Raw genomic sequence first — 24,858 nt, 5'->3', positions numbered from 1 at the left:
ACATGCAAAATGTAGCATACAGTATTTTCATTGGATAATTATAGTGGATAAGAAATATTCATAAATGTTAGATGTATACGCTTATGAGCATCACAAATGGAATTTAATTGGGGTGCCAAAGTAAGTATTGTAAATTTAGGTTTTGCATTTAAAAATACATTCTTCCTGTTGTGTGGCTCTGGCCTGTGGTTAAATGTATTTAATAATGAGCTTAAAGCATACTTTCCTGCTCTTCCGTAATACAGTATGTGGTTCTACTCCAGATTTTCGGGAAGCCCTACTGCAACCATAGAAAAGTAGGCAAGTCTCATCCACTTCCTAATGAAGCAAGCAGGATGTGGAGAAAGACACTAGACTTTCAGTGATAGGTGAGGAGCAGATGCTAAGATGCAAAAGACCTTGCCTCCTACATGTGTAACCGCAAATTGTAGCACTTGTCTTTGGTTAAAGGCATGGCCTTATGATGTGTAAGAGTTCCTAATGAAGAAGGCAGGATGGAGAGAAAGAAACATATTAAAGCCTCTTGTAGCCTCGCCTCTCCATGCTTGTCCTGGAGAGGATACAAACAATGTGGCAAGTATGGCCTAAAACAAATGTGCCTACTCTCTCAAGTTCTGGGGGACTCCAACATCTAGCATTCTTCCCGAAGCCTCCTGCAGGATCTCCTCATAGGGCTTCTCCCAGAGAGGAGACAAACATTATGGTAAGTATGGCTTACAGACAGGAGAGGTTCCACTGGTGGGGCTGCAGCACAGTTCAAAATTCAAATAGGGGAGCCACACCCACTGCCACTAACTGACATTCCAACTTGACTTACTGGTAGTTGCTGTTTCTCCTCTATTTGAATTTTAAACTATGCTGCAGTCCCACCTCTGGAGCTGCCACTGCTTACAGATGCTCCTCCTTTGCCTTGTCAGTACTCATCAGTAATAGAGTCTTTACAGAATGAAGCATGTTGGGATATTTAAACTCTTTCCTTGCTTGAAGTCTATATTGTTCCAATTATTGTTCACGTTGCTATTTGATGTAATCATTGTATCTTTTGCTCACATCTGGTTAAAAAAAAATATATATTTTCATTACACTATTGACCTGTTTGTATTTGATTTGCTTCATTATGGTTGAGAGGAATTGATCCAAAAGTTGTCAGATACCCACTCAACTTTTAGATATATACATCAGATTAGGAAGGTTAATGTGTATCTCAAAGATTGGTGCAGGAGGGAGGGATTTGAGTTAATAGAAAATTCTCGGTCAGGCTCCATCCTCTTTTTTCACAATGGATTGCACCTAAACTAGGAGGGGGCAGTGGTGCTCAGGGTTAGAATGGTGAGAAGGCTGGAGGAGATTTTAAACTAGGCAATTGGGGGCGGGAATAGTTAGAAACCATAAACCAATAAATAAGTTAGTTTAGAGATCAAAGACAGCTACATTGTGGATGAAGCAAGGGGAAGGGAGGAGGAGGGGGGAGAAAGGTGTATGTGAGTCACATACACCTTTTAACACAAATTTGGTCCATGGTACTAAATTACCCTTTCAGGAACCTTCTGCAAATGTATCAGGTAACACGATGAAGACTAAAGGAAAAACAAGATCTGAAATGCCTTTATCTGAATGCTAGGAGTTTAACTGGTAAAATGGGGGAGCTATAGACCCTAGTTTTGGAATATTTTGATCTCATGGGTATCACCAAAACTTGGTGGGATGAATCACATGAATGGGGGCTAACATAGAAGGTTATAATCTGTTAAAAAATAGATTAGGTTGAAGGGGAAGTGGGTATATTTATATGTGAAACCATCCTTAAAACCATACATAAGGGAAGACATGTACATGCACAATTGAGTCAGTAGAAACGGTATGGGTAGAAATAACACATAACATTAAAGGGGCTAAAAAACTGTAGGAACATGTTATAAACCTCCCAACATAAATATGGAGGAGTGAAAAGACCTCTTTCTACAATTGGGAAAAACTTAGGGGACATTATTATTATGGTCGACTTTAACTGCTCAAAAATAAATTGGAAACATAGGTCAAATATTACTGCTAAGGGAAATGTTTTATTGGATGTCCTGAATGACCACTATTTGCATCAAATTATTGAAAATCCAACCAGAAACAATAATATCCTGGATCTCTTGATTAACAACAATCAGGATATTCTTACTAACATAACCTAAATGGAGACATTGGGGAACAGTGATCACAATATGATCACATTTGATTTAAAATTTAACAGAGATAATTACAGTATATTGGAGCAACTAGTTCATTAAAATTCAGAAAAGCAAACTTTGGTATGTTAGAGGAGTCTTAAAAGGATATAAACTGGAACAAACTATTTAGAGGTATGGATATTACTAAAAGGTGGCAAACTTTTAAAAAAAAATACCGCAGGACGGCAATGATCAATGTATTTCTAGGGTAAATAAGTGAACAAATGTCAAAAGAAAACCTATGTGGCTTAACAGCAAAGCCGAATTTGAAATAGCTAAAAAAAAGGAGGGCATTAAAGTGTTTAAACAAGATGGGACACCCCAAATCATTTACTGTATATAAAGAATGTAACTGACAGAGAAGATCACAAGGATGACCTGAAGAGAACAAACAAAGGCTTTTTGGGGCACACTTTAGTGTGCCCCAAAAAGCCTTTGTGTGTTCTCTTTAGGTATTTCTTGTGACCTACTCTGTCAGTTTCAGTACTGAACATCTTTTGGGAGCACCGCCAACCTGACAATGCACAAATGTTGTATCCATGTTGGTTATATCAGACAAGACATGACACGAATGCAGTATCCATGTTGGTTATATCTAACTAATTAATTGAACAATTTCTTTTCATACTAGCCAGTGACAATCTATACCCATATTGTACACATATAAAGAATGTTATAAGAAATGTAAAAATACAATCAAGTTGACTAAATTAAAGTGAAAAATAAAGGAAGATAGCAAATCTAATCCCCAACAATTCTACAGTTACAGTATATAAACAGGAAGAAGAAAATATTGGCCAACCAAAAATAAGCAGGGACCCTGTTAATAGAAGACAAAGAGAAAATAGAAAAATGTATGTATTTTTTGATGCATTATTTACAAGAGAAGAATCTTCTGAGGATCTCCCACAATTGAATTGATTGCTCCCAATCTATATGTTTGAGTGAGGAAATAGTCAAAAATAACTTACAGAACCTAAATAGTAACACATTTCCTGGCAAAATACAAAATGCACCCAAGGATATTAAAATAATTGAGTTCTGTCATAGAACTACCATTATATCTGATATTCAATGAATCAGTAAACTCAGGGATTGTACCAAGGGACTGGCTCATAGCTAACATAGTACCAATATGGAAGAATGGCAGGAAAACTAACCCTGAAAATTATAGACTGGTCAGCCTTACATCCATTGTGGGGGAAATATTAGAAGGAATAATAAGAGATAGTATCCAAAATTTCTTAGAACAGGAGAGGATGATAAATAAGGCACAGCATGGGTTCATCAAAAATAGATCATGTCGGGGTGTGGCTACAACTGACATGGAGTAGCAGCATTTTGCTGCAGCTCCCCGCTTCAATCATCCTGTCTAGATATCCTGAGGGCACCCACCTGCTTCTATCTCCCCACTCAAATGGGGGACCACGCAGGGAACAATTCTTTCAGCCTGCAAGGACTTTGGAGTGAGGGGCTAGGAAGCAAGAGGCACAGATGGTCCTGCGGTGCTGACCTGGGACGGAGGCCTTGCAAACGCGCCATCTTGGAGTTGGAACCCGCCGGGTGCTGAAGTGTGGATGCTGCGGTGCTCCTGCTCCGCTGGCTGGGACCCTTAGCTGCTGATCGTCCATCTGTCCTCCACTTCGGTGCACACCGCCGGAGCTGAGATCTAGTCCAGTGACTCGATACTAGTGGCTGTTTGCATACTGTGTGGGCGTGGACGTGGTCATCTTAGATTCTGTGGACCCTTTTTTTGGCTTCATGAGTGGTGGCACCCTGGATATTTAGACCTGTATGGATGCCGCTAAGAGATGAGGGTGTAGAGTACCTTGTTGCTGCCTATCCTGACTGCAGTATTGGAGACGTGCTTGCCATCTCCTGCTCTTATTGAAAGCTCTCCTGTGGCTGGAGATTTGTCTCTGCACCACTCCATCCACCTATTGATTGTGGGAAGGAAAGCCCACTACACCAGATCCTGCAGGCCATTGGTGCCTCCATGGACAGGCTTATTAACAGATTTATGGATATCCAAAGGGACGTCACTTATTTCACCTGCACTCTTTTTTCTACTTGAAAGGAATCTAGGACATGAGGGCATGAGTTTAGATTGGAAGAAAAAAGATTTTGTTCATCTAGAAGAAAAATTTTCTTTACAGTCAGAGCAGTCAAACTTTGGAACTCTCTTCCTGGAGAAGTGGTGTCGGCAGACACTATAAATACGTTTAAGATAAGGTTGGATAAACATTTATTGGTTAAAAACATCAATGGGTACGAATAAGTAACATAATCTGTCTTTAAAATATCAGGACATACTATACAACAAGGGATAAGCTACTATAAACATAGGTTGAACTAGATGGACGCAAGTCTTTATTTAGCCTTACCTACTATGTAACTATGTAACTATGTATGATACACGTGCTGATATGTTGGCTGTCACTTCTCCTGAGCGTTGTGCTGTGGCAACCCTAATAGCTCCTATATCTTCATACATTCAAAACATGTGCCCCCTGGGAGCTGTGCCTACTGTTAAATCTTCTTTGCACACTCTGCTCCGATGACCTTTATTTTCTGATACCTACCCGGGTCTGCCCTGCTTCAATTCAATGGCCTATATACCACTTTGGTATTGTTGTTCTGCTTATTGTGGAAAATATCCAGTCGGAGAGGAACCTGTGGTCATATCTCCTTCATTTACTGAATTTGAGGACTGGCCGGACTGATTCTTTCTACTACATAGAAATTTCTGATTCCTCTCACTCCAATAATATATCATTCTCTTTTATTATTTTTCTTAAAAATGTCAAAACACCCATGTTTTTTTTGTTTAAAATGTTTTTATTTACTAGTTGATTTTCATAATATGCCCTCATATTACATATCACTATATTCTGTGTACTACATTTGTATATTTAAATGGAGGAGTTGGATCAAACTCCGTTTTGAGTAGGACCATTAATCTATTGCTTTCAGTATATTCTTATTTTTTACCCTGAAGATATATAGGGGTGTATTCACTGTTGGTCGTTAGGTCCATTCTGTCTAAAACAGCATATTTTACGCCTGAAAAAAAAGTCTAGATGAATTGTAGTATTCACTATCATTTTTTCTAGACAGTCTAAAGCATTTCACCTGTCAACTCTTTTCGTTTGCCTCGCCTGTCTAAATGAGTCATTTGGACTTTTTGTTTCACTTTGTCTAAACTCAGCCATGTTAATCTGATTTAGCCTATTCAGTGTCTGATTGTCTAAATGGATTCTACAGTTTTCAGGCAGGCTTTAGACAAAGTGAACTAGACAATTTCTTCTGTCGGGACTAGTCTACAAAACATAAAATAATATTTAATTTATGTAGTTTTTTTAATTAATCAATGTCATTTATTGTCATTTTGCTTATAAATACATTATGTATGTTTATTATTGTCCATATGAGTATATTTAGATTTTTTTCATTATTTTTTTTTACTCTACCCATGTAGCATTGTGTTTTACTGCAGTGTTGTACCCATGTGATGTTTTTACCCAGGATTCTGTTATCCCTCACTCCCATTTTGAGACGTAAGGCCCCCCATACACTAGGGCGACTTGTCCTTAGGACAAGTCGCCCCCGACTTCCCCCTGAGCTTCCCCGGCTTCTCGTCTCGATTTATCACATGTAAAAAACCCGGGGAGCAGGGGGGGGAGGGGGCTACAGAGCAGGGCTGCTGGAGGGAGCAGGGGGGGCTGGGGACGCTGTGGGGGACACAGGCGGCATAGAGCCGGGCAGAGGGAGCCGGGAGCTGTCAGTGCTAGAAAAAAAAGCCTATACAATGAATGGGCAGCCTGTGATTGGCTGAGCACTCTCTCAACCAATTGCTGACTGGCTAAGAGAGCGCTCAGCCAATCACAGGCCGCCCATTCATTGTATGGGCTTTTTTTTTTTATTCAGTACTGACAGCTCCCGGCTCCCCCTGCCCGGCTCTATGCCGCCTGTGTCCCCCGCAGCGTCCCCAGCCTCCCCTACCGCCGCGCCGCCCCACTAGGTCCCAAGTCGGGTGGTCGGACGTGCAGCAGGTCCGACCACCCGACGCAGATCCGATGCGCACGGGACCGCGCATCGGATCTGAGGGGACATCAAAACTAGCCGATTTTGGTCCGATTTCGGCCAGATCCGACTGATAGGGCCGAAATCTGACCAAAATCGGCTAGTGTATAGGGGCCTTTACTATTCCAAAGATTTACAAAACTAATAGGTGTCCCCCGTATTTTGAGAACCAGCACCAGGCCCAACCAGGCAGCAGGGTAATGCCACAGCCAGGTGACACTTATTATACAAGGTCCCGTGGCCGAAGCATTAAACTACTGACCGGTCAGCCTGGGCAGTGGTCCTGGAGAAGTGGGGACCCCCCCAATAAAGGGATCCTCCCCTCCAGAACTTACCTGCCCAGGCTGAAGCCTGGTGCTGTCCCCGGTGCCCCTGGGCAGTGGCTGATGTTGTGTAAAAAATAAAAATAACCATTGGGTTCTGCTGTGGAACTATGAGTCCCAGCAAGCTTGGTCCGCATACTGGGACTTGGAGAACCACAAGTCCCAGCATGTGGCCCATTAATGGGCTTGCTGGGACTCTTAGTTCCACAGCAGAACCAATAGTTAAATAAAAACACAGACACTTGAAAAATAAAACTTTTATTCACACAGAGCCCATTCACGCAAATACTTACATATCTTGATAGTAGTTCGGTCCCCATGCCCAGTAGAAATCCAGTACGGGTACCTGTGTAGGAAAACCATACTCACCTGGGTCCTCCGGTGTAGATCAAATCCTTTCCGTTACAAAGTAGGCATCCACGGCACTTTGCAAAAAAACACATTACCCCCCCGAATTGCGCTATTGACTGCCTATTTGCCAATCAGGATTCGCAAGGCCGCTAGGCGGCCAATAGTGCTATTCAGCTGCAGGAATATGCAGGAGGGTAAAGGAGGGCAGCAGGGGGGTGACGGAGGGCAGCAGGGGGGTGACGGAGGGCAGCGGGTGGGTGAAGGTGGCTAGCAGGGGGGTGAAGGTGGGCAGCAGGGGGGGTGAATGTGGGCAGCAGGGGGGGTGCAGGTGGCTAGCAGGGGCGGTGCAGGTGTGCAGTAGGTGGGCAGCCGGTGGTCAGCAGGTGGGCAATGGGGGTGAAGGTGGGCAGCAGGGGGGTGAAGGTGGGCATCAGGTGGGGCAGGGGCGGTGCAGGTGTGCAGTAGGTGGGCAGCCGGTGGTCAGCAGGTGGGCAATGGGGGTGAAGGTGGGCAGCAGGGGGGTGAAGGTGGGCATCAGGTGGGGCAGCTTAAAGTCAGCCCAGTGAGTTAGGACATGAAGGCAGGCAGCAGGTGCTGGGCATGCAGGCCAGCTGGACATCGGCGGCCGGCATGTAATGCGGTCCTGACTGCTGCAGCCTGCCAGTGAACATGCACAGTCATTAGAGGGTGTATGTTCACATGGGAGATTAGAGGCACAGCTTGGCTGCCAATGCTCTCTCCCCCTTCCAGGCAGCCACACTGACAGCCTTTCACTGTGGGGGGTCCCCATGCCTGCCAGGTGCCCGCTCTCATCCAGCCGCCTGCCCGCTGTCCCCCTGCATACCTGCGTGTATGCTTGCTGGTCCCCGTCCACTGCGTGCTGCCCTGGAGTGTCACAGGGCTGCCCCATGCCTGCCAGGTGCTTGATCTCCTCCAGCCCCCTGTCCGCTGTCCCCCTGCATACCTGCGTGTATGCTCTCCGGTCCCCGCTCCAGAGCTGCCGGGATAGCGGCATAAGTAATGAGAGCTGTGTATGCTCTCCGGTCCCCGCTCCAGAGCTGTGTATGCTCTCATGCCTGCCAGGTGCCCGCTCTGCCAGCCCCCCGCCCGCTGTCCCCCTGCATACCTGCGTGTATGCTCGCCAGTCCCCATTCCAGAGGTGCCTGGATAGCGGCACTGACAGCCGCATAAGTAATGAGAGCTGTGTATGCTCTCCGGTCCCCGCTCCAGAGCTGCCGGGATAGCGGCACTGACAGCCGCATAAGTAATGAGAGCTGTGTATGCTCTCCGGTCCCCGCTCCAGAGCTGCCGGGATAGCGGCACTGACAGCCGCATAAGTAATGAGAGCTCTCATTACTTATGCGACTGTCAGTGCCGCTATCCAGGCACCTCTGGAATGGGGACTGGAGAGCATACACAGCTCTGGAGCGGGGACCGGAGAGCATACACAGCTCTGGAGCGGGGACCGGAGAGCATACACGCAGGTATGCAGGGGGACAGCGGACGGGGGGCTGGAGGAGATCAAGCACCTGGCAGGCATGGGGCAGCCCTGTGACACTCCAGGGCAGCACGCAGTGGACGGGGACCAGCGAGCATACACGCAGGTATGCAGGGGGACAGCGGACGGGGGGCTGGAGGAGATCAAGCACCTGGCATGCATGGGGACAGCGCTGCCGCTGTTACATTCCAGGGCAGCACGCAGGGGGCAGCTCCCGGGGGACTCCTTAAAGGCTGGATGTATCCCCCGGCGGCCGGGCAGCGGGCGGAGTGGGAGCCAGAGCCTTGCTAGGACGCAGGGAAGGATGGGGGACACAGCCGCCGGGCTGACCCGCCAGTATGAAATGGGAGCAGGGGAAGTGTCCAGCTAACTCCCCTGCACATGGATAGAAGCAGGGGAGTTAGAAGAAAGCAATAAAAGTTTACTATACATGCACACTGCAACAGCACACCTCTGTGTCACTGCACTGGACTACAGGCGAATTGGACATGCCCCCTTTCGCCTCATAGGTGTTTTAACGCCAGGAGGCCTTCCGCCCTGTATTCACACTGAATACAGTAATTGGTGAAAAGGTGAAATCCAATCCGCCTGTCTAGCTGATGTAAAAGCTAGAACAGGCAGAACTGGATGTCCTAACGACGGACCCTGAATACAGCCCATGGTCCTGTGCTTCTTATTTGATGCTACTCTAAACTCCCGAAACTGAGCTGTTTCTATTATTTAATTATCCTACTTTATCATGCTACTCCATGTTGATATTATTTGGCTAGGGTATTGCTTGACCTTCAAATCGTCACATTGGTGGGAGGGTCATGCTTGCCCTGGCTAACTCATTGCCCCAAGTATATTCTGTTTCTATGCCCCTGATAATTATCCATTTACTATCCTTCAATTAGGGTGGGGAGGGGAGGGAAATAGAATTAGGTTAGTTAGCATAGTTAGTTGGGATGGAGTAAGTTATTAGGGATCCAGGTATACCGCAGTTGGGGTCAGGTCATACAGGGTGGGGGGTTATGGGAAGGTTTGCTTTGGGTTTTTTTCTGGGGATTTTATTTTGTTAGTAGCAAGTGGGTTTATTTTGGGGTTCTCCAGTATCCGGAGTTTATATTCTGATGCTGCTGCGATGAGATAATGTCTTATATTTACCCTTTGTAATTATATGATTGAGTGTTTTTACAGTGTTGTATGTGTGGTCTGACATCGTACCCTCTCCTTTTTTAAAAAACCTACCTGAATCGCGCCTTCAGGTATAAGTCCCAAATTCATCCTGTGGAAGGATTGCTTTGTTAGCCTAAAATACAACTGTTGCTCAACTTACACTCGTCTATTGTCTGCTTCCATATATAACTATATAAAATATTATATTGTCCATCTTTTTTTCTATTTATCCTTCATTTATGTATCGCAGTGGCTAACATGCCCTTTTTATGAAGCTTTGTAACTGTTAAAATTAAAATTTCATTAAAAATGCAATTTAAAAAAATGGTACTTATGTAGTAACTGGGCTGCCGATTTTGAAATCGGGTCCATCGCATCGCATCGCACCCGACCAAATCGCATGCGATGCGATGCGATGCGATGCGATGGACCCGATTTTTCCATAGGATTCAATGTTAAAATGGACTGAGTCCATTTCAACATGGAATTCAATGGGAAAAGGGGTCCTTTTCATACCCCTACTATCCAAGTGGGCATGGAGTTGGATATAAACCTGTGGCGAGCGTAGCGAGCCACCGAGCCCGAAGCGTGGCGAGCGTAGCGAGCCCCGCGAGGGGACACAGAATACCGTCCCCTCGCGGGGCTCGCTTCGCTCGCCACGCTTCGGGCTCGGTGGCTCGCTACGCTCGCCACAGGTTTATATCCAACTCCATGCCCACTTGGATAGTAGGGGTATGAAAAGGACCCCTTTTTCCCATTGAATTCCATGTTAAAATGGACTCAGTCCATTTTAACATTGAATCCTATGGAAAAATCGGGTCATCGCATCGCATCGCATCGTATCGCATCGTATGCGATGCGATGCGATATCGCATCGCATCTGATTGTATGCCTTAACTTAAGGCATACAATCAAAAAATCGGCAGCCCAGATACTACATAAGTACCAAAAAAATAGATAATTTCAGAATAATTTAATTAGTTTATATGAGAAAATCAGTAGGGGGGTGGACTTAGGGAAATCTGTCGATGTAATACTTTTTGATTTCACAAAAGTTTTTTAACATGGTGCCTCAAAAAAGGTTATTAATAAAATTAGGTAACTTAGAAATAGGTGATAAGATTTGTAATAGGATTAAAAACTGGTTGTACAATTGGGGACAGAGTTATGGTGAATGGCATACATTCCAGCTGGGGTGGAGTCCCACAAGGATCAATATTGGGATCCACAATGTTTAATTTTTTCATTAATGATATAGGTAGTGACATAGGCCCTTATTCAGATCTGATTGCAGTACAAATTTGTTCTCAAAATGGGAAAAACCATGTGCACTGCAGGTTTGTATGTATGCACTATATAAGAAACTGTTCACAAATACATAAAATGAAAAGTGTTTAATTTATAGATCAATGCTTTTCTAGTTTGACTATTTTTTCAACAAACATGGCTTTAAAATACTTTTGAATAGTAAACTAAATTAATTTGTTAATTACAACAAATTAAATAAATTAACTTTTTTTAAATCCTCAAACATCTGCAAATTTATTTTGAATGATTAATGAATCATTTTAAAACATCAATGAAAATAAAGAGTTTGGTCGAATATTTTAGAAGTGCTTTTTCCTTTATATAATAAACACATTACAAGCATTTTGAAGCTACAGTTTCTGTTATTATCACCAAGATAATGCTATAATGCCAGCAACTGACTGGCAGAGAATCATGTGCATGTAATTTGATAAAAAATAATGCGCAGCATATTTTTGGCCATAACTGACCGCTTTCATGCATAAATCAAAGTACATATTAATGGGTTTATCTTTCCTTTTCAATTGCAAATATGGGATGAGACTTGACGTTTTCACTAATAGCAGCAATCTTCTGTTGTCCCCTTTCCCCTACAGTCTGACCTTCCATCCCTGCTCTAGACCCCAAGCATGTGTCAAACAAACAATACATGGCTCTACATAAGCAGATGATTCGTAAAACCCAGAGTATAGCCAGTATAGTTTAGCAATCACTAGTTGTCTGTCAAATTGATTTAATAATTACAGGGGTTATACAAGGGGGGGGGGGGTATTTTAATGTTGAGTTGTCAGTTAGTTCTGCTTTTTTTATTGAGATCTGCAGAGACGGAAGTACATGTGTACATATATATATATATATATATATATATATATATATATATAACACAGAGTATAGGCAGCAGCACTCACGGGACTAACAACAACGCAATCAATAAGGCTCAGACACGGAGGTCTATTAAGCAACGTTTCGTGCGTTAATGCACGTCATCAGGCTCAAGTGAGCCTGATGACGTGCATTAAAGCACGAATCGTTGCTTAATAGACCTCCGTGTCTGAGCCTTATTGATTGCATTGTTGTTAGTCCCGTGAGTGCTGCTGCCTATACTCTGTTATATTTCGGATGTCCTCCGACCACTCCAGCACCCGGGCAGGTTGCACTCAAGGAACATTGATTGCCCTCAATATATGTATATATATATATATATATACAATGTTCGAGGTCCGGCACTCCTCACTAGCCCCTGCTCCACTGAATACCTTGGCCTGGGTGCCCGCTGTTCGCTGGCGGTGCCAGCGCTTGTAGATAGTGTGCAAAATATAACGTCACTCCAGGTGCTTTTTCAATAAAGATTTACTGCTGGTCTACAGTGTTTCGGGCCGGAGCCCGTCTTCAGGACATAAAACCCTGAAGATGGGCTTGAAAAAGCACCTGGAGTGACGTTATATTTTGCACACTATATATATATATATATATATATATATATATATATATATATATATATATATACACACACACACACACACACACACAAAGAAGCTCTTGTTTCTACATTAGTTGTGAACATATATTTGGGATTACAGGAAACCTCTGGTAATTTTCAACGAGTAGCAGATCCCAAACTACAGCTTAATGGACTTTTAATAACTGGAATTAAAAACATTATCATTAAAAATAATTTGGTGGAATTTTAGTCATTTGTAGAAGGATCAGGTAGATTTGTTGTCATTAACATTTTCACAATCACTCATCATTTATGTATAGATGAAGCTTGAGCCATGAAATAACATTGATCAGATCATTGGGGTTCTTCCAACTTTGTCATCTTACAACAAATACAAAGAGATAGAGATATTTTAAATAGCATGGGAGTTTGACGATTAAAGGACTATATTTAAAGCACCTATATTATACAAAATCAGTTTTTTTTATTATTATAAAATATTGTCATTTTACAAATAGCATTTCAATACCTCAACTCACATCCTATCACACATAGAGTAACTCACTATATAAAAATGGTAATTTAACAAAATGACATGCTTGTTATCGTTCATTACATATACTGTTTTTACCTATTAGAGATCCAACATATTGATACTGTTGATGATGTTATTAAGCCACTTAACTCATGAGGGAAACAAAATTAGGGAATCCAAAACTAAATAGACAATATTTAAATAAAGTTAATCACTTGTAAGAGTGCAAAACCATTTTTCACAAGTCAGACTGATTAAAAGGTCAAGTGGGAGATTTATACATTTTTGAAAAATCATAAAGTGAAGAAGTTACACATAACAACCAACCTTACTGTAATTTCAAAGCTAATGACAGTAATAAGATGATTGGTTGCTCTCTGAAATTTCTTGAATCATCTCTCTCTGATGCTTGATACAGATATGTCCTCCCATCTATCCTACATATGGGCAACTTGTGCATACTAGTCATGATTGTGACATGCCACCATTAACAATATTGACATTAACATCGTGTCACCATTGATATAGTGTTGACATTGCCAAAATGTCAGCATTTTGACAAAGCTTTTTTGATATGCCATATGGTTGGACAGCTCAGACCGGCATGTCTACTACATCACTTAATGTGTACTGGCTATAAGTATGCTCCTGCGGTAGCATGCAAAGACATCAGGTTGGGTGTGCTGCACATTAAACCTGACATTATTTGCTGGTGACCCAATGAATGATAATGAAGGACGGAACAGTGATTGTTTTGTCCTTCATTAACATTGCTCCAGTGTGTATAGGCACTATGAGCTGGCGGGTATTTGCCACGATTTTGAAACGATACCCCGTCACTAGGTCAAGAAAAAGAAAAATATCCATACCGCAAAATAAATTGTTCACATTCCTATTTCTGTTCAATGGTTTTTACATAAAACAAGAAAACCCATTGCTTTCTAGGGAGGTTTATTGTCCCTTTGTAAACAGTTGAAACCTTAAACTTAAAAGTTTTAATTTTTCTATAGTTCACACACATACACACTATATGATATAAAATTAATGATATGCACAATAACAATATAATTAACGATGCGTGCTCCCATGGGTTGTTAATGATGTCCTCTATCATATGAACATGGCGCCAAATTTTGGCTACATTGTCACTGACTGCATGTTCTAAATGGGATCCAGATGATATCCCTGAACAATGGGGGTTATGCAAAACTGATCGCAGACCTGCAATTTTTTAAGGGAAATGATTACCAAACCACTGTGCATGCAAACAGATTGTAGCGCACATATGTTCCGCCATTCAGTCAAAAAATCCAGCATTTTGATTGATCGCAAGTCTTTTGAAAGTATATTAACAAGAATATGCTGTTCGTGGGAGTCACCAGTAGGTTTTCTTGGAGTATCAGAGAAAACACGCCTGGCTAGGTGTTTTCAGGTAGGGTGTGACATCAGCTCTGGCCTCGAACAGCCTGATTCCATTATCCAGACAAAGTAGGTTCCATAACACACAGACAGGAAAAAATGAATAGATGGGGAGTGAGTTGTGAATGTAATTGCAGGTATATGCTTATTGGCGATATTTTAGCAAGCCATTTGCAGACTTGCACAGGGTGGTTTTCACTCTGTCTGAACAGTGGCTATCTGATTGCAGGGCTCTCCTATATTGCCCCACTGTGATCAGGTCTGCGATCAGTTGATCAGGTCATTAGTGATATTGGGCCTTATTCTGATCGGTGCGGCCGGATCCGATTATGCGGCCAGGACCGTGCGTGCGAAACCCCGCCTTCCATACGGATCGCCAACTCCGTCCGTACGCGGTAAGAAGCTTCCCGAACGGACCGCACGTGTATTTTTCACGGAATACGCCTCAACCATCTAAGGGAACCTCCCCCATCATTCGATGGTCGCAGACCATCGAATGCAGGACCGAGTGGTCCACCAGCTCCCGCAACCTCAGACCACACGGACATTTTTCCGTGCAAAAGCAGGGATCTGGGCGGGCAGCTGACATCCGGCGATGTCATATGTCCGCCCCCTACACGTGCGTCACGGCCGCATTACCATACGTACGCCCAGCGTTTGCATGGGAACGCCCATGAAACGCGGGGCGTATGCATATGGTAATGAGCCCAAATAGCCCTTCACGCCCCTCTCCACCCCCTGTTCCGAGTTTTCACATATCATGCGGGATTCGGCCGTACGGTCCGCTCGCACATGCGCAGAGACGCCTCTGCACATGCGCAGACACAAAACATCGGCGGGCCGAACGCACGCGGATATATCCGCAACGACCAGAATAAGGGCCATTGTTCAATTTGCTTTAATATCTTGTTTACATTTTTTACGCATTTGATTGTAAAATGGGTCTAGCAGCTTATATTCTAGCTCTCGTTGCAATTATAACAATGTATTGATACATTATAGATAAGTAACATAATAACAATGTACAGTAATACATAAAATTGTTTTTAGTAAAATAACACCTACTTTTGGGAAAACGGGGAGGATTGTCATTGACATCAGTAAGTGTAATATTGATAGTGGTAGTTCCTGATAAACCTCCCAGTTGTCCTCCCATGTCCTTCGCTTGGATTAGTACTTGGTATTGTTCTTTGACTTCTCTGTCCATGTTTGGTAATGCTGTTCTGATGACACCTTCAAAAAATTGCAATTATAGTTAGTTCTGTAATACTTAAATGGTCAAACAAAAAAGATAACTGGTTTAACCCTTTGAGTGCCAATGGAATTTGTCAAAAAAGGTGTGAAAATTGACAAGCAAACACTTTTATCCATCATAATGAACTGTAATGTTTACCATATATAGGAAATGTAATCTAATTTTTTTTAATCAATATATTTTATTCAAGTTATCTTTTGCTTTACAATTTACAATATACAAGAAATTCAAGGAAAACATACAATGTTGTTTAGAATTTTACATAGTACACTGTGACTGTTTAAAATATAGATAGTACAATGCGCCAAAAACAACAACTCAAACTTATTTTTCTAATATATCTAATTTATTTATTTGAATTTATATAACAAATGTGAGCAATGGTGGAATTTTTAGCAAATATTTTGCTCATTTCTCACAGAGATGTTGGCACTCAAAGGGTTAATACAATATGAGCAGACATGCATACTTTTTCATAATAACACACAGAAATATTTTAAAAATTGACTATAGGTAAAACGTTGAGCCCCTAATGATGGACAGTCCAAAACATTTTTGCTTCACATTACTAAGGTCTGTTTTACCATACAGGACTGGTATCACTATGGGGAAAGGTGGCATTACAAATTATAAGGTAACATAACCATGATGACAGCTCTTGGCCACTCTAGAAGAAACCAGCTCCATGTTGATAACAGTGGGGTCATTCCTCACACCTTTTAACTGTGGGTTTAGGGGTTGATTATAATTGGCTAATAAAAAAACAATAAGTAGCTTTAATTGAAATTATATTGTGGGCTGATCAAAATGTCAGTGAGCACTCCCTGATTAGGGTGACAGCGAGTTTAAATAACACTTGTTTCACAATTACCATATTGTTCTGTATGGGGGTAATCCTAGTGGGTTTGCAAAAGCAAACTCCTTCTTTAATGGACAAAACCATGTGCACTGCAGGTGGAGCAGATGTACCCTGTGCAGAGAGCATTACATTTGAGTGAGTTATTTTGTTTCTGTGCAGAGTAAATACTGTCTGTTTTATTCTTACACTGTAATTTAGATTTCAATTTCAACACACCCCACCCAAATGTAACACTCTCTGCACATGTTACATCAGCCCCACTTACAGTGCACATGGTTTTGCCCATTAAAGAAGGAGTTTGATTTTTGCAAACCATATATGGTGAAAAAGGACTTTTTTATTAAGATAAAATTATGTATTAATTGTAAATGAAAGCAATTGATTTTAATTTGTATATTCTGGTGTACGGATCTTGTAGTAGAAGTGAATTAAACACATTTTGACCCTTTGAATCTGGTGCTCCAGAAACAACCTTTTTCTCAAATGTTTCTGATCTAGCAAATTAATCTTCTTGGGCAAGAAGCCACCATATAAGAGACTATTTCAAACCATTTTGTATAGTTCTATAAAAAAGAAATCATTATTTTAGCATAAAATTATAATTGAGAAAAAACAACAGTGATTGGTTGACAGGGCCGTTGTACTACTACTGTTGACACACTAGATTTAGTATTCTTGGTTGATAAGTACTGTAGTTTGGCTCCATCTCAATAAAACTCATATTGTCCAAAAACAGAGCTATGCTAAATAAGGCTATAGAAGAGAAATTGCTAGATAAATTGAATACAAAAAATTGATTAATAATGTTTACTAGAGATTTATTAATTTAAGAAATGTAGTTTTAAGTTATAAATAAAGATGATAAACAACACATGTTCTATAGCAGGTTAATGAGGAGGTTATTCTCGTTGGTGCGGTTCGTTCCAAATTCTTTCGGAGCTGACCGAATGCCACGCTGTGCAGACATTGTAAGAACAAACGCCCACAGGTCCTCCGCATTCGGACGGACTCACTCTCTAAGAAGAGGGTGTGTTTTCGGACTACATCCAACAAACCGTGCGTGTGCGGTGGGTACACAAAGATTCTGCACGGTCTTACAGCGTCAGAACGAACGGGAAGCTGCCCGTACGCACGGATGCGCTGGTATGTCCGCAAAACTCACGACTGCTATCTGAAGTCATACATCTGACACATGACACACTTATGCAATTAGGCAACCTCATAAAAAATGGATTGTTTGTAATTGTCATCAATTGAATCCTAATTGATACTTAAACACATTAGTACCTCTTTAGATTAACCCTTACATCATGTGAAGTGCTATTCATTCATTGTTACCCCTTTACCTAGGTTTTATGTATGCATATTATGTAATAATTGCACATCAAATGCAATATTCTTCAATGTGCTAATTATTACTAACACAAACTTACCAACAGTTATAAACACAGTGTGTGTGTGTATTTAGTAATGGTCCATTTAGGCAGCAATGCTTCCAATTGAAGCAAAGAAAAGAGTGTAATTAATGAGTAATGAGTAGAGGAGTGGATTGTATTGTGTTCAGCTGACAGTGTTTCAGGTGCGTGCATACTAATTGGGCGAACCGAATGCCTAGCACAAGAACAAGTGGTCTCTGCAAAGTGAACCTTGCTTATGAAGACCCCATATTTCATGCGTGTTGGTTCGTTTGCAGTCGGTGTGCTGTCCGAATATACGCCTACCACAGTTCATGCACTCCCTCGTGTATGCCCATATTTACGCCCAGTTTTTCCCACTTTGAAACCACGCAGTTGTGTAAGTTCGAATGACGCCCATATTACGCCCATATTTCCCGATTCAATTCGGTGGACATTTCTGGACGGTATTAGTGACAACGAGTATGGAGACCATGCGTGGCACATGCGCATAGCGTTGCCTACGCATGCGCAGACGGCTAAAAAGCGCACTCCGAAAGAATGCGGAACGGACTGCATCGACCAGAATAAGGCCCTGATTGACAATACTACATTTTTTCCAAGTATACTGTAGGTTTCAAATAGGTACTTGATGCTGAATACACATTTTCTTCTGGTTCTTCCTCTTGCTCGCTTTTAATGGTATCTTTGTATTTGGTTTTATCTAGCTAATTGTTATGAGCCACCGTTGTGGCTCATTCCGGTTTTATATTTTCATGTCGAATATCTGTGAGCATTTCAGTGTTCTCATGTTATTGTATGGGATTCTGTTGTGGCCACCTGTGATTCGGTGCTACTGCAACTTAATCCTGCGTGTTACTCTGTGCACAAGGCTGTTGCATAATTGGCTCATTACCTTAGGTCTGGGTAGCAGGGCAGCATGGGCCCAGACAGAAAGTATAATTTATCATACCCAATGTTCACATTTCCCTTGAAGCAATGTAGGATGGAGGACATCATTAACAACCCATGGGAGCATGCATCATGCAAGTCAACAGCAATCAACTGCCCCATGCTGACATGTGTGCAGAAGCAGTGGCATTAATCCTACAGGTGTTAGCAGAAACCCCAGAGACAGAACATAGCTAAAGGCCTGACATAGAAGAACCAGATTCCTGACCACACACTACTCCACTGCTACTTCTTAATGTAAGGACAATCATACCAGTCACTTCCACTCCACTCGTAAGTACCATTGATATTTTAAATTGAGAGGAGGGTATATTCATAAATGAAAAAGCCTAATCAAGGGGTATGGGAGAGAAAAAAAGGTTGGGAACAACTAGTCTAAAACAGTGTTGGTAACTATGGACATAAATTCTCTGTAAACAATAATTCCTAATGTTGATGGAATTGATGCATTTAGAAATATTTTGAGTGAATGTCCACACAATTGTCTGGAATCCAAGAACTTTGTGTAAAAAGAATGATCAAGCCGCGATGGGTTCTTTTATATATGATGCAAGTATTGAACTCTGGATTTTCCTATACATTTTACTTTTTCTTATTGTTTTGGGAAGGGAAAATTCTTAATACAGCATTGTCTAGGATTGACTAACCAAAATACACTGTTGTTCCTTAGTAGCTATCACATAACTCTATTGAATGAGGGACGTTCTACTGAGGGGCCCACGAGTCTGATAAACGCAGACTGCAAAGGGTGGTGAGGATGGCAGAGAAGATCTTTGGGGCTGGCCTCCCCCCCGTACAGGAACTGCACTCAGCTAGGGTACAGAAGCGTGCGGTGATCGCGGCAGACAAGCCTAACCCTGGCCACAACCTATTTGACATGCTCCCATCGGGCAGACGCTTCAGGTCGATCCCTGCCAAATCATCAAGAACCGCGAGAAGCTATCTTCTATCTGCTAATTAAAAAATCTATGACAACCTAATGCAAATAGTAATGACCAACTGTGCTTGCTTACCACTAAAATGTAAAACACACACTGTATGTATGCGAAAAAGTTGAAATGTCTTGTATGTCTCATTCCCCTCTTGTGTTCCCCTTGCTTGTAGCTGCACCGTAATCCGCAAAAAAATCCTAATATACGCGAGTATACATGGCCAATAAAGTTGATTCTGATTCTGATATTCTGATTTACGCTTGTACAGTATTCCCAGTTTGTTCAGCATCATCACTATTGGAATATTGTGCTTGTCATTTAAAGCGTATGGTATATTTCTTCATTTTGAATGAAAAACTGCTTGATTATGTATCTGCTTATTTTGTTTACCAGATGTCCTTTTGCTGCCAACAGTTCCTAACTGTGCCATCTACTTCTCCACATAATATTGTGTGCCATCAGATCTGTCAACATGGCTCTTACTGTAAAGTATGTGCCATCATTCCCCTTCCCGTCTCTTGTCTGCCAACAGATTCCTACACATGCCCCTTATGTGATATCAGACAATTCCGCAAGCACTTTGTGTGCCATCATTCATGTTCATGCTTCCATTGAAGTACATCATGTAGCTAGTAATAGTTTCTTAGTTGACTTTCTGAGCATTAGTACGGATGATATGATATTATTGTCCCCACACAGAGAGTATTTAACCTTCTATACCCTACCGTGCAGTTTTTGTGAATCTTTTATAAATAATGTTTATAAATTGATATTAAAAGTATGCTTTTGTTCCAGGCCAGGACATAATTGCTGTTATCCTCTGTAAATTCCATGTCCTGGCTTTAAAACCGTCCACATAGGCCATAAAGATAGAAGTCTTCCCCATTTTTTATTTAAAGTATCTTCTTCAAACTAGAACTGTGCATACAGTATGAGCGCAGGGGAAATACATGTACAGACCTACTACAAAAGTCTAAGGGTTACAATTACTAAGATTGTAGTTCTGTTAAAGATGGTATGTTGCCCACAACAACCAATCAGATTCTACTTTTGATTTATTTAGCAGATAATCTGATAAAGTAGGTTGTTATAGGCAACATCCCATCTTCATCAGAACTCACATCCTAGTAAATGTACCTCTAAATGTCCCACAAATAGGATAACCTCCTAGTAGGTAAGAAACAAGCTTAACTTTTAAAAACACTTTAAAATTTTCTCCATGGATACTTTGGGTTTACTATACCTAACTTAAATTCGTTATTTGCTAAATTATTTGCTTCAAGTGACCGTTTATTTACAGTATATACAGTATATGCTGTAGTGCTAAAGTAGAGTTAGGTCCTTATTCGAAAGGGCAAACAATTTGAGCTTTTGAGTGATTTTATATTCCTGCCTATACATATAATATTTATTCAATCCTTACTGTGCATGTGTGTAACATAGATCAGATGCAGTTTTTGTGCTGCTATAAATAACCTCCTATAATCACACACCAGTCAGTATAATAGCATGCATGAAAGCTATCAATGTACATCTCAAACTTTGCACATTCAGCCACATGGAGTTTGTGTTTTATAGATGCCTCTGGAACAGGTTTGACTATCGGGTAAAGAAATAGATAGACAAAAAACATTTCTGCATACATATTGTATATTGAGATATGTTGAACATCAGTCATTGGAATACTTTCTGCACTGTGTATTGGTTACTACAATGCTGTCTGCATTTTATAGATGTGAATGCCGTGTATATTGCATTTTTTAGTATATGCACTCTTTATAACAGTATTGTATAGATGTCATTTATATGCTCATTATTATGTTAATAATTGTGCTCTTTATTTTATATGGGTCAAAGGAAAGTTTTCTGTATTGTATATCGATTACTATAAGCTTCCCTGCATGGTCATTAGAGGGTTCAAATATATGTATATAATGTTATCTATATTGAATATAAGTATTGAACAGTAGGCTCAGATTTGGCTTATACTCTAGATCAGCCATGTCCAACGTTGGCCCTCCAGATGTTGTGAAACTACACATCCCAGCATGCTTTGCCACAGTTTTGCTATTAGAGAATGTTAAAACTATTGCAAAGCATGCTGGTATGTGTAGTTTCACAACATCTGGAGGGCCAACGTTGGACATGCCTGCTCTAGATAGTGTAATTGCGTACAACTCTGACATTGGGGGAAATTTACTAAGATGTGTATTTCACTTCACATGTGATGTTGCTATGGGCAACTAATCAGATCCTGTCTAATATCTTCTATAGGGTGCTAAATAAAAAGGAAGTATATTCTGATTGGTTGCCTATAGCAACATCACATGTGAAGTAGAATACACATCTTAGTAAATTTCCCTCATTGTTTCAAAATGGTTACTATGACTGAAAAAATACATATTTACAGAGTTTGGGGGAGAGTTATCCAGGCTTGCAAAGACAAAAGTATAGACAGATAAAGTACCAGCCAATAAGTTCCTAACTGCATTTTACAGGCTGTGTTTAAAAATTGACAGGAGCTATTTGGTTGGTACTTCAACTCTCTCCACTATATTTGCATAATTATCACAATCCTTATCTTAAATGCAGGTGGGTTGCGATAAATTCACCCAAATCCACAATACAATAGGTTAAGTATACCTTATCCAAATATCTGTTATCCAAATTATTTTGAAACCATAGTTTCTGGAATGTCCTTTTTTTCATAAAGCATTACTGGGGACATTATATGTAACTGCCACTAAATATGTCCAAGCAAAAAATTGCTTAGCTTTAACCCCTTCCTGACAGAGCCAGTTTTTGCGTTCCTGACAGAGCCCTTTTTTTCAAATCTGACATGTCTCACTTAAGTGGGGATAACTTTTTTTTGCTTTTACTTATCCCAGTGATTTTTAGATTGTTTTTTCGTGACACATTGTACTTCAAATTAGTGGTAAATTTGGGTCGATACAGTCTGTGTTTTTTTGTGAAAAATACCAAAATGTCGTAAAAAAATGGAAAATTTAGCAATTTGCAAAATGTTAAATTTTCTGCTTGTGAGACAAATAATCATACCACTCAAAATAGTTAATAACTAACATAGACCATATGTCTACTTTATGTTTCCATCATTATTTCAACTTCCTTTTAATTTTTTTGGACACTAGGAGGCTTACAATATGAATAGCAAATTCTCAAATTTTCAAGAAAATTTCAAACACTGATTTTTTTAGGGACCAGTTCAGTTCTGATGTGACTTTGAGGGACTTGTATGTGAGACACCCCCATAAATGATACCATTTCAAAAACTGCACCCCTCACAGTATTCAAAACAGTATTTTGGAAGTTTGTTAACCCTTTAGGTGTTTCACAGGAATTAAAACAAAGTGTAGGTGAAATTTCAAAATTTCATTTTTTTTGCAGATTTGCAATTTTAATACATTTTTCTAAGGAACACAGTAGATTTTACTAGAGAAATGTGACTAAAAATTGATTCCCCCAATTCTTTTGTTTTCATAAATATCCTATATGTGGCCCTAGTGTGCACGTTGACCAAACCACAGGCTTCATAATAGAAGGAGCACCTACTTGATTTTGGAGCCTCCTTTTTATGAGATTATTTTTTAGGCACCATGTAGGTTTCTAGGCACCATAAGATGCTAAAATTTAGGAACCCCCCCACAAGTGACCCCATTTTGCAAACTACACCCCTCAGGGAATTCATCTAGGGGTATAGTGTACATTTCAAACCCCCAGGGGTTTCACCAATTGTGGTACAACTGGGCAGTAAAAATGAAAAATTAATTTTTTTTACACAAAAATGCAGTTCTGGCTCAAAATTTTTCATTTTCAGAAGGTATGAAGGAGAAAAAGCGCCCCAAAATCTGTGCCCCAATTTCTCCCGAGTACGGCAATGCCTCACATGTGACCAAAAAATACCAGTTGGGTGCATGGCAGGACTCAGAAGGGAAGGAGTGATTTTTGGATTTTGCAGCACAGATTTTGGTGGAATGAATGGTGGGTGCTATGTTGCACCAATACAGTGGAACCCCCCACAAGTCACCCCATATTGCAAAGTACACCCCTCAGGGAATTCATCTAGGGGTATAGTGTACATTTAAAACCCCCAGGGGTTTCACCAATTTTGATACAAGTGGGCACTGAAAATGAAAAATTACATTTTTTTACACAAAAATGCAGTTCTGGCTCAAAATTTTTCATTTTCAGAAGGAATGAAGGAGACAAAGCACCCCAAAATCTGTGCCCCAATTTCTCCCGAGTACGGCAATGCCTCACATGTGACCAAAAAATACCATTTGGGTGCATGGCAGGACTCAGAAGGGAAGGAGTGATTTTTGGATTTTGCAGCTCAGATTCTGGTGGAATTTTGGTGGGTGCTATGTCACATTAGCAAGACCCCCCAAGCACCAATACAGTGGAACCCCCCCACAAGTGACCCCATTTTGCAAACTACACCCCTCAGGGAATTCATCTAGGGGTATAGTGTACATTTCTAACCCCCAGGGGTTTCACCAATTTTGATACAACTGGGCAGTGAAAATGAAAAATTACATTTTTTTACACAAAAATGCAGTTCTGGCTCAAAATTTTTAATTTTCAGAAGGTATGAAGGAGACAAAGCACCCCAAAATCTGTGCCCCAATTTCTCCCGAGTACGGCAATGCCTCACATGTGACCAAAAAATACCATTTGGGTGCATGGCAGGACTCAGAAGGGAAGGAGTGATTTTTGGATTTTGCAGCTCAGATTCTGGTGGAATTTTGGTGGGTGCTATGTCGCATTAGCAAGACCCCCCAAGCACCAATACAGTGGAACCCCCCCACAAGTGACCCCATTTTGCAAACTACACCCCTCAGGGAATTCATCTAGGGGTATAGTGTACATTTCTAACCCCCAGGGGTTTCACCAATTTTGATACAACTGGGCAGTGAAAATGAAAAATTACATTTTTTTACACAAAAATGCAGTTCTGGCTCAAAATTTTTCATTTTCAGAAGGTATGAAGGAGAAAAAGCACCCCAAAATCTGTGCCCCAATTTCTCCCGAGTACGGCAATGCCTGACATGTGACCAAAAAATACCAGTTGGGTGCATGGCAGGACTCAGAAC

General features: G+C 41.1%; 1 protein-coding gene across 3 annotated transcripts in view; it reads right to left on the bottom strand.

Annotated features, from left to right (window-relative positions):
- CDH12 (cadherin 12) overlaps positions 1 to 24,858 on the bottom strand; it is an 849,072-nt gene that overhangs the window by 54,263 nt on the left and 769,951 nt on the right. For all 3 annotated transcript variants that reach the window (XM_083188087.1, XM_083188088.1, XM_083188089.1), the window contains one exon: positions 15,401 to 15,568. In XM_083188087.1, the coding sequence (XP_083044213.1) occupies positions 15,401 to 15,568 (168 nt within the window). The remainder of the gene's footprint in view (positions 1 to 15,400; positions 15,569 to 24,858) is intronic.

Source organism: Crinia signifera, chromosome 5, assembly GCF_055691185.1.
Source record: "Crinia signifera chromosome 5, ASM5569118v1, whole genome shotgun sequence".
NCBI classification, from domain to species: Eukaryota; Metazoa; Chordata; class Amphibia; order Anura; family Myobatrachidae; genus Crinia; species Crinia signifera.
This window is presented reverse-complemented; position numbering and strand designations above follow the sequence as displayed.